This window comes from Amblyomma americanum, chromosome 7 (assembly GCF_052857255.1).
Source record: "Amblyomma americanum isolate KBUSLIRL-KWMA chromosome 7, ASM5285725v1, whole genome shotgun sequence".
Lineage (NCBI taxonomy): Eukaryota > Metazoa > Arthropoda > Arachnida > Ixodida > Ixodidae > Amblyomma > Amblyomma americanum.
The window spans coordinates 97,687,593-97,708,729 of NC_135503.1; the positions used below are offsets into that span (position 1 = coordinate 97,687,593).

Here is a 21,137-nt window from a genome sequence, read left to right on the forward strand (position 1 = left end):
CCAGTGGTAACCGTCCTGTAATTTTTTCCTCTAGTTTCTTCTCACTGTCGTGCCCAAGCGGCTGAATAGGATATCTTGAAAAGCATACAGCGGCTGAAACATTCATTGGGCATGACGTTCGCACGAGCGCCGCTCACAGCGGCGGGATTTGAAAACGCAGGCTACTTTTCGAAGCCGTTCACGTAGGAAAGCCGAGCACCGGTCCGGATCATAGCTTGTGCCTATTTGAAGACCCCGGTCGAGGCCTGGACCACTGGAGGGTCGAAGTGGTAGCGTAGTGGTCAAAGCATCGGCCTCGCATTCGGGAAACAGGGTTCAACCCCATTTTCCGCCGGGTACCCACCAGTTTTCTAATAGGTAAAAGGTTCTCCCAGCGTGGTGATCGGCTACTCTGGGGTGAAATGCTTGGAGAAAGTTTTCTCGGCCGGCTCAAACTTCATGATAAAATCTAATAATGTTACCCCTATCCAAGAAATGGACGCACGGCCATGAAGACCGCTTGCCTAATTATTATTAAAAAGCATTCTAGAATTGCTACTATTGATGCTCGTTCCTAATATCTACTAGTACTAACGACAAAAATAGTGGATGCACCGCGGAGGCAGATTAAAATTTTTCTTTGCAACTTGAAATCACAGGGCGAGTTTAATCTCTAAGTAAACATGCCCTCCCCCCCCCCCCCCCCCCCTTTTCTTACGGACAGACCTTTCAGTGCTCCTGATTTCTTGAACTATTATGTCCAACTACAACAGATCCGTAAAGGCAGCGAGTGTTGAACTTCAATCTAGTCAGTTCCGCATACTAGGGAAAAAAAGTGTAAGGAAGGCAAGGACGAAAGGACACGTCACGGGTGCAGCTATTTTTTCAACGAATGAGGCTCATATGGTTCGCATTCTTTTCCTTCTGATGCTACAAAGCACTATAGGAGTAGTGCTGATCTCAACATAATCTTTGCTTTACGTGCCTTTTGGAGCTATATCCACGCCTCCGTGTTTTATGTGGAAGTTGACGAGTTACAGTCTATTGAGAGATAGTTACGGCGCCATCCGACCGGACGGGGGGGGGGGCACAATGGAGCGGTCATGTGATATTTCTAGGGACGATAACTGCCGTAGGAGACGGCGGTGACCCTGTTGTGGTACGTATATGACCGCGCGTGATGCTTCTCGACAGCCGCAGCCGGCCCGTTGTCCTGCCTGCTAGCACCACTGATGTTAAGTTGTACAGTTGGTTATTTGCTTTTGGAAAAAAGTAACTGATTACCAGTGATAGATTACAGAAAAAAATGTAAGTGAATTAGTTGGAAGTTAGTGCGAAAAAAGTAATCGATTAGTTACTAAATTACACGAAAATGCAATTTGCTATATGTACTCAATTACTTGTAATGCGTTACGTACAACTCTGATCCACACTCACATTATCACACTAGTCATTTCCAGGCACAGCTTCCCTTACTGCTCCCCCACTGCACCCTTCCCTCTCTTCTCTCTGGAAAACAACGCCTAGATTTGAGGCATTACCAGCTGTCGTAAAGCACCAATGGTGACATAAGGAAAGGCAACACGTACACACTCTGACTTCTGCTGTGTTTATTCGTCACGCTACTGCACCTCTTTTTAACGAATGAACCAACTAGCTCTAATGCCACACTGCATCTCTGCAGTGAATACTATGTACAAATATACACTTCAATTGCTGCCCACACTGCGAATAAAAATAACCCATCTGTTGAACATTTTCATATGAGTATTTACTGCGTATAAGGGTGCTGTGAAATGTTTTGTAATGGCAAAGATATTCAGCAAAAATTAATGGCTTGAAGTCATTGAAATATTGTGGTCATCAACACATTTCGTCAGGGCTACTAAAGTTAGTGTTCGCGCGAAGCCTAAAGAACAGAGCGAAGAACAGCTCATGCCAGAAAATGGTAAGCAGTGTTCATCACCCTCTCGCATATTTATATTGCATCATAATTTTGCAACCTGAATTACCACAGGTAGGTCGGCACTTGCGATGAAAAGAGTGAAAATGAAGCATGCTTTATAATTTTTCATTTATTGAATTCGGCTCTTTTTCTCACCACACTTCAACAACAACTAGAAGAAAAGCTACCGCTGACTTTCCAGTGGAATGACCGGGCCTGTTTAATTGTATTTAGCGTCGTTTTCATCTAATACCGAGTGCGAGAAAACATCGCTTTTCAAGCGAGCGCGAGCTCTCGTGAGAAGGAAGAAGAGCTGCATGAGGCTAAGCCGTCCAGCTCTGCGGTGCGCTGCTCGAAGACCTGAAAGGGACCGCCGACAAGCCTTCCACACGAACAGCCTGTCCCAGGCAGGCGAATTCGACGCCAAGGGACGCCATGCAGCGTTCGCGCACGGTGTTCCTCGTGACGAGCGGCTGCTTTGTAAGTATTGGGCAACCCATCACTTCTCGCCAGGCCTCAGAATGAAATTAGACGAGGATCTCTACCGTTGTGCAGATAAATGTTTCGAGCCGTGCTATTTACTCCGCATACGAGGAGCCCCTCATGTACGGAAAATGAGAAATATTAGCAGAAACAACAACATTTATTGAAGAAAAATATCGCCTTCCAGGGATTTCATGCAGACGTATGAGCGCCGAAGAACGAGCGTCTATCGATGGGACAGTATGGGAGGATTCCTAGTGCTCGAGCTAGGAGCAACCTTGCATTTAGGCCTTTTATGACACTGCGTGGCGTGGAGGCAAGGCTTAATGTCACTGGTTTAGGTCTGTGGTGGGCTTCACTTAGGCTTATTTCAAGAACCCAGAAATAAAGTATGTGCACTTTATATCGCCTTCACGGAATGGCAATTGAAGGCATTCGGGTTAGGGCAAAGTAACTTTGTTTCGCAGCGACAGCTGTTAAGCCAGGTTTCCTGTTACACGTTATCTTTGGTAGTGTCGTTGTAAATCAAAAGGACGTAAGAGGGTAGGGTAAATAAAAATAAAGTCCTACGCATCACACTGACCTGCCGGAACATGCTCGTCTTTCAGCGTGACAAGCGCGGCGAGCCGTATCATTCGCTGCCTTTAACCATAGCCGAGTGCATTCCCGCGCGTCACGCCTAATCCGCACCCCTACCCCTATTCCTGCACCAAGCAGTTTGTTTCAGCATACAGCTACTTCTACCCTCTCTGCAAAAGGCCTTCACTAGGGTAAGGATGTGGGCTAGTTGCTGCAGCACAAAGCTTATAAGCTTCGGCACTAAGGTAACAAAAACACATAGGCGCTAACCATAAACACCAGGTACAGCCTTTCTCAAAAATATACAGGCCACGAGTTCTACTTCTGGGCTTAGCAGGCTTGCCCTCTTTGATCTTTGCAGAGGTGAGGTCTTCCACATTTGCTTTAACAGAACCTCTACACTGGCTAGAAGTGAACCCCTTGGGTTGCATATTTTACACGAGGGCTCTATATATAAGGGGCAGAGTCAAACATTTGAAGAGGCCGGAAGAACTATCGGCAACGAATGAAACGCGAACAAGAAAACTGTGGTAGCAACACCGATGCACCAACATATTAGCTCCTACAGAGCAAATACAAATGAGTTTAACACTTCTGTAGAAGTCTTCGCACTTTCGAAGTGACATTACTCTCACCTAGTACAGAGCTTCCCCTGCCTAAGAACTTGTTATTTTGCAGTTTGTGGCTCATTTGTCTTGTTCGCGTTTAATTTTTTTCTGACATTACAAGAGATGGAATGTACTGTAGCTTAAGGTGGGGGGGGGGGGGGGGGGGGGGGCTTGCCGATGATTCATTAATAAAGGGCTAACGCACAGAACGCAAGGGACGACCAGTACAGACAATAAGGAAACACAAGTGCAAGTTATTTCTGGTTCTTTTGTTTTTATGCTGTCAATGAAATTTACAGCTGTAGAATGTTACTCCCTAATGAGCTTAGCGCAGGTGGCATAAACGCGACATCCCACACCGTAGCCCATTGTTACTAAATACTACGATTAGCATCAACACTAGCTTTCGTTGAAATTCACATTGCCGCAGGAGTAAAGGCACGATTTGTTAACCAACTTTGACCCAATTTTACGACGAAATTAGTAATATCCAAAAGCACGCTTAACTCAGAGCTACAGTTGATGCTTGTTTCATCTGCTTGGGTCAGAATGCTAGCTGCGTCAGCGGAACTCTCTCTTGGTGATATTGTGACGGAGTAGCAGAAAACGAATTGTGCAGTGGCGTGGACAGGAGTGCTCGCGCCCGGCCGTCCGCCATTAAATAATTCTGTAGCCATCTGTCATCTCATCTCATTTATCGGCTTTCCGTCACGCAACAATATATTCCCGCTCTTACGTCTAGCGAACTCAGTGCTGGTCGAAGAAACGTGGGTGTTGGAAGTCAATCCGCAGGCCTCCCCGACGGAGTTCCCGTAGCCCGTGCTTCGCCTGCATTTTATTTTTCGCCTTACGCGGAAACCGGCTGCTTTCATTCGTTGCTTCTCAAACTCCTGGAACGCTTTGTGCTGAATAAAATCCGCGCATAGGATGAAGTGCTTTCCATAGAAACTTAATTAATATGTTTTCAATGAGTGACAGGGCATTCTGCAAGTTAAAGACTAACAGTTTCGCTGACGTGCTATTTTTTTTTTTAAACACAAACCAATGCGACTCTGTGAAACTTTCTACAACGCCTTTAACGACCTGTGTCGAGGTATTACTATGACAGCAGCAAGCGTTCAGGAGCCAGAATCAGGAAAATTAGTTCAACGTGCGGTGTTATATAGGGAAATGAAAGGACTGCAGTGTACTCTTGAGCGAACAAGTGGCTTGGAAGTTTCAAGAACCTAGTAAACCTTGAGACGCGCTTCTAGTTTTTGTTGCTGAAATCCCGTGCTGCATGCAGCTGAGCATGAAAAAGAACAGTAATTTTGAGTGTTTGGTGCTTTCTATTGATTTCCGCAGGCAATAAAATCTCTTCAATGCGAGCGCCGGAATTATTTGATAAACCAGAATTTGCAGTGGATCGAAAGTGTTTTTTTTATAATACTAATAAAGCGGGTCATGCATCACTCATGGCTGATTTTTAAGGTTCAAGTCAACTTGGGAGTGTTAGCGTATCTGTATAATCTATACGTGTTGCAGTCACGAGAGGAGTATTTTATTTGTTATTCTATCAGCTACCTCAACCAGTGGGGATTTTTCGTGTGGATGCTTTTCCAGTGCTACAACTCTGCCTGCCTGCTCGGTACGTCGAGCGAATGGGGTCTGGAAAGCTTTGGCCTGCTCCAGACAGAAGGTATATATATGACTGCATCCCGGCCCTCCAGAAGCAAACTTATGAAAGTTTTCCTGTATTACACTTCATAACGTGCGTTAAAGACTCGCATGCGCAATCGTAGCAATCATCGCAAAAGCATTGCAAGAATAAACCATGCTCAAATTTCTTGGACAAAATTTTTTAGTATTGAAAAACTGTAAGGCACTGGTAAGGCATTGAACGCAATGGTCCATTCTTTCGATGTCTAGTAAGATCGTTTTAGTGCTTCCGTCGGGGAACGCTTTTGATAATAGCAAAACCGTTAATAGCAAAAAATTCAAGCGTGCCCACTGGAAATCTGCGGATATCAATGTTGTTAAAGTGAAATCTTACATTATATCAAAATATACTTTCATAAACTCTCTTCCGTTTAAAAATGCTTTTGTATTTTGTCCATAATTGCTGGGTATGAAATGTGGCGCGTATAGTATACGTGACATGGTTATGTGCAAAGTCTAAGTGTATAGCGCCGTTTTTGCATACACCACCGATCATTATCAGGATATTGTTGTTATCCACGCACAGCTTTGAGGCTGGTGGAGCTAAGATGCCAGACGTGAATTTCTATAATATTTCAGCATGTCAGTATCCGGACTGTGGTGCCAACGTTTTCCCCAAGCGTATTTTTTTGTTTCGCTTCGTGAAAAATTATGCAAATTGCCCCTTAGTGCAACAGGAAGATCAGTTGGGATGGAATTTTCTCTTGCCTGGCTATATATTATTAGTGTTTATTTTTCGACGATATATGTATCTAGACTAGAGTTATTAAAGCGGGCAGAAATCATTTTAAGCACAAACAAGAACCAGCACGCAAGGGCCAAACCTAAATTGTCTTCAGGAAATTTCGATTTGTGCTTCTTATTCGAGTTATTTTTCGTCGTTTCAACCGAAAATTTTACGAATGTGATTTAGGGCTGGAAAAAATATGGTCTTACTTTGAAACTACTATGTGCGTCGCTAAACTGCTCAGATGCACTCTCAAGCTACAGAAACACGCATCCCGATTACCTGAATTGACACTTATAGAGCGGTTATTTTATCGCAAGTGCGGCAATAGCCGGAATTTATATAGTTTCGCTACTAAAATGGCTTCTATGAGATGAGGTAACCTTTTACTTTGATATATTTGGCAAAAGAAATTGCATGCTTCTGGAAGAACTAAGAAAGCAAGCTAGGCTTCGGTCCACTCTCTAAAGTGAGTTTTGCACCCTCATGTGCCTGTACTGTTGCGTAAAGTCCCGTAAATTGCCGTGATGCACGACTGCAGCCGAGGAGCAGTGAGCGTAATATTTTTCAGCTGTCGTTGAGCCGACATGGATGCCGAATACTACACTCGTTTCTTCTGTTATTCTTTCATTTGATAGAAATAATACCGCTCTGTACTAGCCTTAAATCAGTATTTGGGTCGAGCACTCATTCTTTTGTTTTTTTTTAGAGGAACATGCTATTAAGACGGTCTTCAACTTCGTGCTCTTCACAAATGCGGCCAGTGACCTCATCCTGATGTGGAGCCTGTACTTGGTGAGCATTACTTTTGCTTCGTTGAAATCTATTTTGCTCTGACAGGATCCAAAAGACTTGGCTTAGCTTGGCTTATATGAGTTTAACATCCGAAAACGACGCATGTTATGAGTGACGCCGTAGTGGAGGGCACCGGAATAATTTCGACCACCTGGGGCTCTTTAACGTGCTCTGACGTCGCACAATACACGTTCCTCTGGAATTACACCTGCATCGAAATTCGACTGCCGTGGCCGGGACCGAGTCCATGTCTTTCGGGTCAGCAGCCCAATACGCTAACCAATGAGCTACCGCAGCTACTGAATGCGGAAGATGCGGTGGAATTTTAATGTAGTTAAACCGAGCAGACGTGCGAAAACATATGTTTAGCCTGGTCGGCCCATGGCCTTGCTTTGCTGGGTCGTCGGCAAGTTTGTCGACGATATTAGTTGAACAGTAGTATTAGTTGATGAAGACGGTGTGGCGCAATGCACAGCGCGAAGATGTGTTGCAGTTTGGCACGATGCGTCATCTCCTACGGCTATAGCATAGCGCTCTCGTGCAGTGGATAGCCGCCGTGGGTTCGCATTTAGGTCGCGGCAATATTTATTTTATTTATTTCATTATGATATGGCCAAGGTTACCATCAAGATAAAGCTGCGCACAAACTCGATGAGCCGGTTAAACCTCGTGAAGAAATGCTTTCGCACCAAAATGTCTGCTTATGTTTCGCGAGCACGTTTTGAGTGAGTTCTGATTTAGGGAGAACTCTTCATTCTTTCTGCAACATTGAAAATGTGGGGCAGCAAGTTATCGCTGCTCTTCAAATGTGATGTCGCTATAAAGAACAACGATAGATTTGGAGAAGTTCACGTGCTAATGTTTCTACCTTAAATTTCAGAAGGAGTACGCAAACGCTGATTCTGAAGGTCACGTAAGTACAAGCAAAATCGCTCTTATTAGAAACTGTTATTAGGGCTTATTTGAAACTCATGTAGCACCTAAGTGTAAAATATGTTATAAAATTGTTATGTAATTTGGTATAACGTTGCATGTTATATTGAAACATACTTTTAGTGTCAGAAGTTAACAATTGTAAACATTGGTTTAACATTTATTAACTTTGTTGTAATGGTGAAATGACTCCAGGGAATCCTCTGAGGTGTTGATTTGTAATCAAGGAATAACGAATCAGTGGCTTCCACGTAAATGCAGCCTTACGGCTGCAAAAGAAAGCCGTACAGCTTGCACATAAACTTCGTAGTTAAAGAAAAATTCATTCTGGTCCGATATTCAAACCCGGGACCACCATTCCACCAGAGCAGTCGCTCTACAGCTGATCTAACCGAGAGGGATAGCGTATGCAAGGGCGAGAGAGAATTGATCAATAGCTCTAAGTGGGATCAGTGCTGGCGAAATGATTCAGGGAACCTCCTAAGGCGGAGTAGATTTGTAATAAAGGAGTAATTGTTCATTACTCCTTTGTTTGTTTTCTTTTGTTGCCGTATGGCTATGCCTTGGTGGATGCCAATTACTCTCTTACTGTGCTTATGCTTCGTTTAAAAGTTTAAATGGGATGTTCTCTCGTAATTAGTTAATCCTGGCACCATTCTAATATTGTGCTTGGAGTTTTGTTATAATATTTAAATGATAATTACGAAAGAACATTTCAAGCATTGCGTCCCAGAAGTTTTCCGGCTGTTCTTACACCAAACATGTTTTTCAAGTAGCAGCCAATTGCCATAAATACCTTAGATTGTGCCTTCCATTTATTATATGTACAGTTGTATTGTCTTCAAAACTTTCGTTATAACCCCCTCATTACTCTCATGTGACATCATTTATTAATAGCGTTACAAGCTTGCCTGCATTGTACTCAATCAAGGGTGTTTGGATTGCATGTTTTGGTTGAAAAGTACCATATAACTCAAGCGTCACTCTCATCGTTGCTCCTTGCAAAGCGTTAGGTTAATTTTAGAGAAGGCTGCATTTATGTTGGCTGAATGCATAAAGGTACGGTCAAGGTTGTTCCAACGTTTATTTGTTGCGATTCAAGATCGTTAGAAAAAAATAGACATTAAGTATCAACTATTCACTTAAAAGAAAGTAAAATTCCTTTAACCGTCATTCACTCCCTGGGAAGTATAATTTGAGGTGGCCAAAAAACTTATGCAATTTTATCGCTAAAAATGACGTGCGCGTGGAAATGAACTGAAGACGACTGCGCAACATTTGCTTTGGCCGTGCTGAAATATGCACATTTATTCAAGACTGAATGCTGCTGGACATGCTACAGCTGCGTACTACAAGGCCAGCGTTTGACACAACAGGGGAATGCCTTGTGTCGGGTATCGTGTTGAAACAGAGACGACGAGACTTGTCAGATGTGGTGAAAAGAAGGAGAGAGAACCAGAAGAAAGCGAAACCTCCGAGAGGAGAACCATAAGCAGCGCAGTGGAGAGGAGGAGGTTAAGGTTATGAACGTACTGTAGAGCTTCAGGGTAGGGGAAAAGGACAGGCTGCGCGTTTGCATATGAAGCGGGACAGCTGGGACAGGAGTTGTCGAAGCTGTAGTGATGAAGATGTCTCGCCCTCGTATTGGTGGTATGCACAGCGCGCCGCGGCGCGGCAGTATGCCAAGCTTGCGGTCCGCTTGGAATCCGCGTGTATCGGAGATAGGGCCGGTAGCCGGTGGGTGCGATAGCCACGCGCAACTCGCAAGTGAACGACGCTTCGACCAGGCTGCTGCGCTTGTCAGTGCTCTCGAGCCGTTCGAGAAACGTGAGCAGCGATGAGAGGTGGCTGCGGGTTGGGTTCCCCCCGATAATGGATCGAAGCTCGGATAGTGAGTGGTCGGTCATTGAGAGCAGCGCTTCCGTCAAACCGGAAAGCCGCACCTGTTTCAGGAACATTCACGGGGTTGAGATTGGTGACACGGCCACGTGATAGCTGCGGCGCGTCTGCGGTGCTTCTAGCATCACTGTGGACCGCGTATCTGCGCATAACCCTTGATTTCCGAGGTCCACTATACTTACCTTTGCGATAATATAATGCTTCATATTTGAATAATAGAGTGACTTGCGAACTTTTTGGACGAAGTGGGCCACAAACAAGTGCAGGACAGCAACCAAAGTTTGCTTAAAAGTTGAATCAAAGTATGCAAACTCGTGCTGTCTTCGATCTTGAAATCAATTCTTCGGCCTTGCGCTTCGTTTGTCGGTGGAGTCAGGGCTACTCAGGTGAGGTATTTTATCGACGACGATGTTAAATCTACGCTGGCCTCAGGGTGATACTGCAAGCTCGAGATATGGTGCGGCAACCTCGATCCCTACCGAAACAGAGCAGTGATTTCTGCACCGTGCGCTGTGATGTCAGAAGGCAACACAAAATAGAGGCACGGCAGCGGCGAAGCGCGGACTATCAAGTGCAAGCTACCAGGTACTCTTGTGTCGACGTTTGTCAACACGGCGCAGCTGCAAAAGTGACCAACGACCAAGCCCAGTTTGCTGCCTTATGAGCGGCCGCTGTTACAATCTGCGACAACCTTTGTGTAGAAAAGCAACTTTTCTACACAAAAGCAAAAAAGCTTCACAAGTCCGGTCATGTGTGTCCATTGTGTGCACCGCACAAGAGAGAATCGGCCCGTTTTCCCCGAGATTTACCCACTGTGCTCATGCATGCGCCGCACACGCTGTCGCCAGCGGCCGGATCACTGGCCTCTTCCCAGGGAGTGGGCCTGAGCTACATGCGGCTCTCAGATCTCACGGAAGTGCTGCATTCATTGACCACTATCGGACCTTCGATCGCACAGTCGGGAGTAACCAACCCGCGACAAACTTTTGTCACTGTGCCTATTTCTCGCCTTGCTAGACTAGCGCTAACAAGTGAAGCTGGCCAGTAGAAGTGGCATTCGTGTACGATGTAGTCACGTGCCGCTATCGCGCCCGGCGACAGCCGGCCGAATCTGCGATGGACACGGATTCCAAGCGGCAATGCTGCGTGCGAAGAAAACGCACTTGCGGTGCAGGAGTTCGTCTGCTACGTGCACCCCAAGCATGGCGGCTGACGGCGTCCCACCGCTGTGCCCCAGCGCGGCTGTGCGCCAGTGCATACCGCCTGAGCATGCGAGGAAATCTTGGCCGTGACCCAGCTACTAATGTCACGGTCAAGCTGGTGTACCAGAACAAGCTGATAATTAGTGCGAGAACAGTAGTGCTGGTTCGTACATATTTGTCTAATTTATAGCGCGAAAAGACGAGGACACGAGGACACAAGAAACGCAGTGGAAAGTGTATGATAATTTTGATAACCTTGATTATTTACGTTCAATAAAGCCTCATTACTCGGTATTTCATGGGCTTCATTATTGTCGTAGCGGAGTAGTTGTGCTTCGAATCTGAGCAGCAAACTTCACACCCATGAGGGCAGAGCTTTAATAGCTGGTCCTTGATCCTCGAATAATCTGAAAAGTATAAAATTGCCGGCAGACATGCTGCCTCTAGACAGTTTCGCATTGTTATGCCCTTATTTAGATTTACTGCCTTGATCCTGTGACTTCCACACGCCCGCCTTTGAATTGTGCATTCCCTTGCGCTTGGGTGTCTTTAACGGTGAGGACCGCTTTCACAGAACTTCATCGGGATATTGAAGGTGTTCATTGCCTGGAACGCTGTCACCATCTTCCTGTCCTGGACCGCTGCGTGCATGCAAGTCTTCCATAGATATGCAGAGGTTGGTAGCAGCATTGGTGCTCAAGAGCTTGAGCGTATTGAGGACGATCTCGAGTAATTCCCATTTTTTTCGTAGCTAGGAACCAAGTTTCGGACCTTGCGCAATTTGGAGTGCTTTGCAGAGTTGACCACACATGTTCTACGCTGCTGTTAACCATTATGTTCAAAAACCTTATATGCGATGCAGGTTGATTGGCTATTTACGTCGGGATTAGTGTTTAATCGAGCTCTAGCCTTAAGGATGGAGAAATTAATGATATTTTATGTTTTTAGAGTTTTGTAAATGTTGACATCATGTCATAAGGCGTGTTTTATTTTTTGACCCCGTTTCCCAAAAAATGGCATTGAAGTAGATAACCGTTTCACCTAAAGCCATCGCCGTCAATTCTGCCAGTAGTGTGCTATTAGCTTATACACACTTTTGTTTACGTTTCCAAGTTTATGTGTTCACTACAAACCGGTTAGCGCGCCCTCTTTTTCTCGTTCTTGATTTTCTGTATAAACGATATATTGGTACTACATTAGAGAAACCTGAAACCGATGCTCTCAGTGAACCTACACTTTGTTTTGGTATGCCGTCTGGAGGCTCCTAGTAGTGTACGTCATCGCTTTAACCTTCCTCAAGCCACAACCGAATGATTACGGTGTCTATATACAGTCACAAACATTCCTCACACGTGCACAAAACTAATCGCTTTCGAGATTCTTTTTTATTTATTTGATACACTTACAGGGCCCAGAAAGGCATTGAGTAAGGCGGGAACAGAAGATGACATGTACAAGAGAAATTTTCTTAACTTGAAATGCAAGGCGAACAGTGAAGAGAAATTGTTGTATACGCAAAACTAAAAGACGAAAATACACGTAGGTGCGATGTTCCTTTGTTCATTACACCTTACGATAATACCTAATAATGCCTTACCTTACCTTGCAGTAAAGAAGTAATTTGGCCTATTTTTCACCCGTATTTAAAGATTCTTTCACCATCTGTATTCGGTTCATTGCTTTTTCACCCGCTCTACTGAACATTTTTTCAGTGACACATTTTAGAGTGCACAGTGCAATACATTTTTGCTCTTGACACGTCATCTGTACAGTGACAACAGTTTCGTGCAGCAGTCGCCAATGCAAAAGGGGAAATTTGTTTACGTCTTTTCGCAGGTGCGCAGCAGCGGCGACAATTCGACCAGCAGCACAGACCCCACACGCACCACAAGCGAATTTCCTACCTACTTAGCTGAGAGGCCAAATCCACAGGTCAGAAGCGAGAAAAATAACAAATGCTTGGATTCAGAGAGTCCACATGTTATGCCTTGGCTGTCAGCAATTAACGTGCTTCTATTCAATGGTCTGCGTCGTTGCAGGCGCGGTATTTCTGGAGTGTGCTCCTGATCATCACCCTGGTAGCCGGAGTGAGGGTAAGTTCTTGAGCACAAAGTTTATGCAATGCTTAATTGTCTTCGGACCTTATAGTATCCGCCCAGTTGAAGGCACCACTTGATCACTAAGCACTCTTCTCTTGATGATCTGTAAAGTAATAACTATATCGTATGTCTTTAGCCATTGCGGGCGCTGCAAGTGAGAAAACATGAATTCTGAATGTTGTAGCCCCGTAAGGATAACTTGAAGCAAGCGGCGATAACAGCACTTTCATGAGAGTGATGCTCATAGTAGCTAAGGCAGTCGCTGTTCACGGACTGCTCTAATGTGCCAAGAGTTCATATAGCTGGACCCTTGTCCTTCTGGCACTAAAGGCAGCCAAAAATGTAAGAATTTGCCTTGCGCCTTCGAGCCGTCTGCGATGCCACGTTGCTAGGTGCAAAACGGTTGTCTGCGACGTCATGATAATTGGTGTTTGCCGCAGAGTTCTCTAGTTCTAGGTGGCTGGCTGTGATAGAAACAACCACCTGCGAATGCAGCGGCGCATCGCTTAACTGCTGCGCCACTGTGCTGGTAGTGGTACGAGGGCTCGCCGTTATATATGAATGTTAAGCAGAGAATGATTATTTCTGCATGAATGTGGAATAACCCACTAAAGATGTCGCGTCATACTCTTGAGGCAGAACTTTTGCGAATTCGAACGGCGCAGGTGTTCGTTCTCATCTGGTTCTTCCTGGGCTACCTGTACGCGCTAGAAGACGAAGCGCGGGCTTCTATACCGATTTCACCAGAGGTGTCCACGTACTCGGTTGCGGACCCGCGCTACCCGTGGCGCTGGTTCACCTTCAAGAAGCGCGCCGCTGGAACCAGCAGGTCCCGGTCCCGCCAGGCGCCCAGCGAGGGCGGTCAGAGCCGACGAGGGGGCGCCGATACGCGCTCTCTCCTGAGCACCTGCGTCGGATGGTTGACGCCGGTCTCCAGGCGGTCCTTTATTGCGACGCCTCTCGGTAGGCACCGTCCTTGGCGGAGGACACGAAAAAGCGTTCCGCTTTCCTCATCGTCGTTTGATGCAAACGTGTCGGCTGGTTTCGACGTGACAGCAGTCGCATTTGCGTAATCCTCCGTCATGGCGACCGTTGCGTCTCAACGCTTTCTTTGGGCGGCTTGTCAATGCTATGAAGAGGAAGCCGTTTACCCTGGAAAAGTGCATTGGCACTTCAAATTTGTCATTGCCGAATACATATATCGCTGTGACTTAACAGAACTTATCAAAGTTTGATGCAGTTCGAGCGACTATGCCATTCGAGTAAAAGTGCTTTGTTATTGTGGCTACTCTCTGCAGACCTACCAGTTGCATGCCTACCTTCTTATATTAGGAGAAGCCGCGTGTAGTTGACAAGCTAACCTTGTGGGCGCTCATCGCAGAGAACGACACCAACCCGAGGCGCCAGGGCAATGCTCACGCCAGGTCCCGAAGCCGCGGGGGTCGGCGGGTCAGTTTGACCACCGTCGACGCGATGGCCTCACCGCCCACTCTGCACGACCCCACCGAGCTGGGAAGTGCCGATGCCACCGGGCACATGGACGCGCACACACAGGTACGGCATCCCCACTTGGCCATTGTGTTCTTTTAAAGTTCGGGAAGGCTTTGCAGGCCTCCTGGGACAGATTTACGCCCATTTCTGTGTCGCCACTTAGCGGCAACACATTCGCGTCCGCAGTTCGCGGAAAAACTTCTGCATTCACACTGAAGAGTTGGCCTTGATAAAAAAAAAATTAGGCAGTGGTTTAGCTCTGGTTAAGCCTGGATATACAAGCGAAAAGCTTCAGTTATGCTTGGTTTGACATCAAGGTTATGCTTCGTAGCTTAGCTGGTATTGTATACATAGGAAGACGTGGAGAGTGGAACACCCTAGTCGCACTCGCACTTTCACTAAGTCGTACCACGTGGTCGTTGTAATGGCGACTCTTGGGATTTTCCTCTTCTGACTCTCTTGTTTCATCTTCCTCACTCGCTTGGCTGCTGCTGGCTGAAGATGCGGCCAAGACACGCTTTTCGGTTTCTTTCCGACGTCGTTCAGCAAGGCGTATTTGCCGCTGTTCAGGCGTTTCGGCTGCGCGTTTAGCTTTGGCTTTATAATTTTTTCGCCGTTGTGCAGCCAACTCCCAAGCGCGTACTTCTGGGTGGGACAAATTTAGTTTCTCAGCTTTTCTGCGTAGTCTAGCAGCAGCCACACTCTCCTTCCCTTCCATGTCAAGTGCGCACGCCTATTCTCTGGCAAGCGCATTATATAGCCTCCTTGCGCATGCGCATGACGCACATGTGCAGTAGCGCGCGGCTGCGCCGAAAGGTCAGGCGACGGAGTCGGCGGCAGCGACGGCTGCGGCAGCGGCGAGGAGCGCGGCGGGTGACTTCACTCGTTTTCGCGCATGCGCATAACTCACGAGTTCGGCTCACGCGAAGCTCGGCTCTGACCCGCGTAGTGAAGCTTTTCGCTTCAAAATTGTCCAGATTCACGCGGACAAAATATTGATTACGGTTACGATAGCCACGTAAGTCGGTAGGACTCGACGAGGACAAGCATTAACATCACATGTTAGTACTTGATTCTTTGCCCCCTTTCACCTTTTCCTTAATCCCTTTCTTCGTGGTGCGGTCGAGGTGTGTACGACTGGTACCTCGCCTTTGACACTTGATACTCGTACGATGGCGCTCATAGAACGTCCGAGAGGCATCTTGAAGCGTTTGCGGTGTATTATGGCCACAAGTTTGATCCCACGTTCATAACGACGATGGGTAGAATGTACTCGAACCTTCTGGAATAATCGACGGCGCAGGCGGCCATGTTCCCTTTGGCGCCGCGCCGGGGAGCAAAGTAGAAAGGGCAGCAGCACACACAAGGTTACGCGCTCTTCGGGGTTCCTTCTCAGCTGTTCGTTTTCTCTACGTCGTGCGCGGGCGCGATTGCTTCCGCGCTGCGCTGTTTTTTTTTCGAAAATGCGCCGAATTTTGCGACACTCTCGCTGTTAAATGGCACCCATGTCGTTATGGCTTTACATACAAGGTGATCAGAATTAAACTTTAGATATTCCTTAATATTAGGCGCTGAGAGCTACGTGAAATCCATCTGCGGCCATGGGGACAAAGAGTGTGATCGTCAACTTTCGGTTAAAAAAGGAAATCTTCGAAGCTGTTTGGCTTCGGTGACTGTTAGGCCCACTCATGTAGGTCAAAACTAGCCCGTCTGTTCCATTCCCTTGTCTGCTGAAGTATATTAACATACTTTTTCACCACCGCAGCCAGCGTGAGTGTTTCTGTTCAGAACTTAGGGGTGCTCGCATTTCTAGACCTTTGTTTGGTAGAGTTGTCCTGGAGCATGAGTCTCGCGAGAATTTTCCTCCAAATTTCCCCGTAAGTTTGCACATTTGGGCATGCAAGGCCGTGGCAGTCGACGCGAAACTCATTCCTCCTGTGACGCAGCTGTTTCGTTGGTTGTTTCTTCCATTCAATAGCCGAAAGTGAATAGCAAACACTTATCAGCATCACCGGTCACTCTGTGCCATTCGCAGACGGAACGTCGCGTCACGCCGGGACTAGTGGCCCGCTGATCCTACCACCTTGCATGCGGAATTAGTTGGATCGCGCTGAAAACTTGGAATTGAATATCTGGGAACACGCGCTTTTTTAGGAGAAATCTAACAAATGGAATTATACATGAATACAACTTAGTTTCCAATATAAAACACCCACTTTCTGGAGTCACTAAAACCATAAATCGATTTTAGTCAATTAGGTTCCAGACGGTGACAATTATTTTCGCTTTGTATCCCCCGGCCACGTAATTGACGTACAGAGGTTGTTTTTTTTGCAGCTATCAGCTCGTGTGTTTAAGAAATATGTGAAGCTTAAGTTTGATTACTCTGCATAGCCGCACGCAGCGTAATATTCATACAAGGACGCGTCGGTAGGATGTTCACATCCTATACCAGTGCTTTTCCATGGCAGCTTGGATAGAGGCTGAAACGTTATTTCTGGAGAATGCAGCTTTTATTAATCTCTCATCTGTAAGGACGCTGGTGCTGAAGCGTCAGCGTCAGCGTATTCATTTCATGATACTTCACAACGGCTTGGTACCCTTTGAAGCATTAATAAATTTCACCCCACTGAAAGGCGTCGTCTTGCACGAGCTTAATTTCAGCGGTCAGAACTTTTGTCTTGGCTAGTTGGTGAATTACTAACTGGCGGTGAACACAGCGCGAATGAAAGCGCTTGTGTCCTGGCCACTATCTTTCGCGCTGTGTTTTCCATTAACCAGAAACAGTGTTCGCAAGAATTTCTGAAGTAAATAGAAGAAATAAAATAGAAGATGAAGGAAAACGCTAAGTATAGTTGCTCTGCTATAGTTATAGTTGGATTACGCATAGTTGGATTAAGGATTAAGACAGCCAATGGTCTCGACCGACGGTTATGCAGTTATGCTTAATCCCTTTGCAGCTGATAGCATGAATACGCTGGGGCCTTCACCTGCAAGAGAATTATACATGAATTTGCGGATATAATCATCTCAAGCCATGGATTATCACCATGATGTCACACCAATCAGTTGATGCCATTGGATACACGGCCTCCTTAAGAGATATCCGCTGCTTTGTTCTTTAGCTGTATCCCACTACTACACAACTACTCGAGGAATTACAATAAACAAGCTATTCACAAGCCACATCCGCCAGATAAGAATACATTCTCCTGTGTCAAAGCTGCCAAGATAGACCACGGGCAATTGTTACCAATCCAAGCAATCCTCCATCTTAGTTTATTTGTTTGCTGGAAGCTTTCTTTTCTTGATTTTATTAGGATGCTGCCTGTTAGGAGTAAAATTTTCTGCAGTAATCGCAACATTCCTTTCTATATACGTTTTTTGCATTTCTTGTTTCGTTTTATTTTTGGTATAAAACTGGAATAACGACTGCCTTGTCTGGCACACTACATATTTGCCAGCGATGTGGATGCTCTGAAGGAACGGTGTTGAAAACCAGTTATGAATGTATCAGCTTTGCGCTGCTTTCACAGAGCGGCGCTGCCCTGCGCGTGATACCGAACCTGGAACGAGTGTCGTACATCTGGGCCCAGACTTCAGAGCGGCCCCCCTCGCTGTCCAGCTTTGAGGCGATGCAGGTCGCCCTGCTCACAGGCAGAGCCCCTCGCCATGATTTGAGCCACTTCGGGGACGCCACGCTGTACGACACCGACGCCGTCGCCTTTTCGGACATCTGCATTCTGCCTCCCACATCGCTTGATGTCTCACGGAACTGTAAGCGACATTCATTTCGAAAATACTCCATCAATCAATTATCTCTATCAAGGAAATGTGCATGTTTACGCCAAACATGCCCACGAGAGAATAGAGAAGGAAGAAGGTAGATCCTACTTACCGACGAGGTTTCGGAACGGTTTACGCATCATTGGTTACAAGGCACCCATCCAAGAGTGGGTAATCGTACAGTGCACGATCATTACACAATGCCAAATGTAGGGTTGTGTACACGGGATGAAAGAACACAAAAAGGAGGAAATACAGAAGGCAAATTGTAACAAATGAGCAACAAAGGTTAACAGCCAAAACTCGTTCAGTCGCAGAGTACGTGTTCGGCTGCAAGCACACGACAGGGTAGATTATTCCAATCGGATATAGTCCTAGGAAATAAAGAATATTTTAAGATGTTTGTACGGGCTAATAACGGGGTCTAGTTATGAGCATAGTAATGTCTTGTGTCTCTAGACGTTAAAGGCTGTAAGTATGTTGAAGGGCTAAGAAGGAACTTGCGATAATAAACTTTAAAGAGGAATTATAATCGGGTTAGCTTTCTCGAGGACACTAAGGATTTAAAGTTATTGTTTCTCATGAATTCCGGGGAGTAATAATGGCAATTGTAGCAATTGTATATTAATCGATCTGCGGATCTTTGTATCCGTCCAAGCTTGTGAATGTTTTTCTCAGTAAAATGATGCTAAACTTCAGAGGCGTATTTTAACCGAGATCTGATTGAGTTATATGGCAGAAGCTGTACGTCGGTGGGGCACTATTTTAACCTGTGTCTGACTTGACCGAGCTTGCGGCGTGCAGAAGAGCAGATATTATCAATTTGAGTGAGCCAGCTCAATAATATATATCACTGGCAGCAATACACTTTTTGCCATCGCTCGCACATCCTATGTGCATCTCTCTTCGATAGTTGAATGTTATGGAAGTGCGCGACGCCGCTGGGATGTTGCGACTTGTTCGGGAACGATTCTAAGTCACGTTCTCCGGTTCGACAGATGATCCTGTAAGAGCCGATGTAGCGGCGCGAAAGCTTTTTGCTCAGTCGGCGGTGGCGATTGAGTGTCCACGCGTCGAAGTAGATTGTAGCGTCGGGCGTCAATACGTCGTGGTTGCCTTCGTCAGTGAGGTTTAGTAGCATGATGTCGACTGTGGTCGTCTCCTCCCTCCCGCGCACTAGTTTAAATAGCGTCATCTGGGTAGCCTCCTGCACAGCGTTGTTAGCAAAGGCGACGTAGGGGAGGATTATATCTCCGGTTTCTTGTTCGCCATGGACATAATAGCGAATTTATCGGCGATAGTCTTGTTCGGGCATTTCGTTAGCTCAATTTGTGTATTATATGCAGTCGCCTTTCGGTGACTCATTTCACTAATACTGCTGGATTGCTTAGGTAACTTCTACAGTAAATGCGGTACCCTCTGGCCAAATCTAAATTTCTGGAGCAAGATGGCGAATGAAGATGTTTTCAACAAAGTAAATGACATCTTCTGCCGTTGTATCACGGTGAAGGGTTTTCGCTTCGGCGTAGTAGCTCAAGTAGCCGGTTGCTACTATTGTACTTTTGTTATCGGATGCCGATGTTGGGAACGGGCTAAGCCAGTCTGTATCTATGTGCTGGAAAGGTCTCAATGGCCGAACTGGCTGAAGATATCCAGTTGGTCTCGTAGGCGGCATTTTTATTCAAAAATGTTCAGGTTATGTGCGACGTCCGCGCGTACAGATGGGGGCGAGTAATAGATGCCTTGGAATTCAGTTCAGGGCTCGAGTAAAGCCGAGGTGGCCAGCTGTTGGCTCATCGTGCAATGCTTTTAGAATATCCCGGCGCAAATCCCCAAGGAGAACGAGAAGATGGTCTTCTTAAGTGCGAAGTTCTTCAGAAAGATCCCGCTCTGAAGACAAGAACAGGATATTCCCCGCTTGAACACTCCGAGTCGTGAAGTCTTGCCATCAAGGTACTCGATGAGACGCACTAGCTGAGGGTTTGAGGGTTGGCGTTGAGCAAAGCCGTTGGTGCTTATTGGTCGCAAAAAGGCGTCCACATCGTCGCCTTCCGGTGGCTTGTGGGCAGTTTCGGCAATTTCATCCAAGAAAGTGAGGGTTGTGCCGTTGTTGAGGTGACGGTATTCTTCGCTGAAGTTAGACACCAGCATCTCGGTTCTCCATTGCAGAAATGAGCGACGCCTCTTGCGAGGCGGAGACCTCGGTCTATGAGAAGCTTTGTCATTTCCTCGATGGTGATTTCATTGGCCTCGTTATCTACGGCTCTCACAGGAGCGATGACGCTTGACTAAGGTGGGACACTCACTTCTTGATCGATGATACTCAGGCGTACGTGATGCTTCAAGTTTGTGTTTGAAAGTATAGTTTAATCCGCCGAAAGCGTGATAAGGCTGCAGCGAAGATCCCCGACCGCTTGGATGGGCAGTCGGTAAGTCCATCCCCGAGTTTAGGTCGCGAGGAGACTGCTTGTAGGACTACGAAGGTCACGAGATAGGTCCGTGTGCTGACCTTCACTCAAGGAATGCATCTTTTCGATGGCCTAATTTGGTGGCTTCGAGTGTTGCGGAATTGCTGGCTGTCCCAAGCCGTCTTGACGAACTTCATCTTGGTACCAAAGAGACCGCTGATAAAGGGGCAGTCTGCTGCCTTGTCTACTGAGGCGGTAACCTTGCGGCTAATGAATGTCACTTCAAAGTTAGCGGCTCCTACCATTGAATTGCACGCTGGCCTCGGAGTTTGGCACGGATTCTGCGGGTATGGGGATCGTGACTTTGGAATTGTGGCTCGTCGCTGGTTTTCTGGATGGCGTTGTCATCTGAGACTTTCGTCGCGTCACTGATGGACTAATCTTCGTGCGTGGCGTCGTGGTAGCAGATACGTCGTCATTATGGGTAGTCTATGGAGGGTCTTCA

At 46.4% G+C, this 21,137-nt stretch overlaps 1 protein-coding gene across 1 annotated transcript in view; it reads left to right on the forward strand.

The window, feature by feature from the left end:
* The window catches only part of LOC144097965 (uncharacterized), a 42,230-nt gene that overhangs the window by 17,217 nt on the left and 3,876 nt on the right, over window positions 1-21,137 (forward strand). Inside the window, exons 6-14 of the mRNA XM_077630555.1 lie at window positions 5,154-5,272; window positions 6,729-6,814; window positions 7,695-7,727; window positions 11,423-11,524; window positions 12,685-12,780; window positions 12,888-12,941; window positions 13,613-13,910; window positions 14,329-14,501; window positions 17,975-18,215. Of these exons, the coding sequence (XP_077486681.1) occupies window positions 5,154-5,272; window positions 6,729-6,814; window positions 7,695-7,727; window positions 11,423-11,524; window positions 12,685-12,780; window positions 12,888-12,941; window positions 13,613-13,910; window positions 14,329-14,501; window positions 17,975-18,215 (1,202 nt within the window). The remainder of the gene's footprint in view (window positions 1-5,153; window positions 5,273-6,728; window positions 6,815-7,694; window positions 7,728-11,422; window positions 11,525-12,684; window positions 12,781-12,887; window positions 12,942-13,612; window positions 13,911-14,328; window positions 14,502-17,974; window positions 18,216-21,137) is intronic.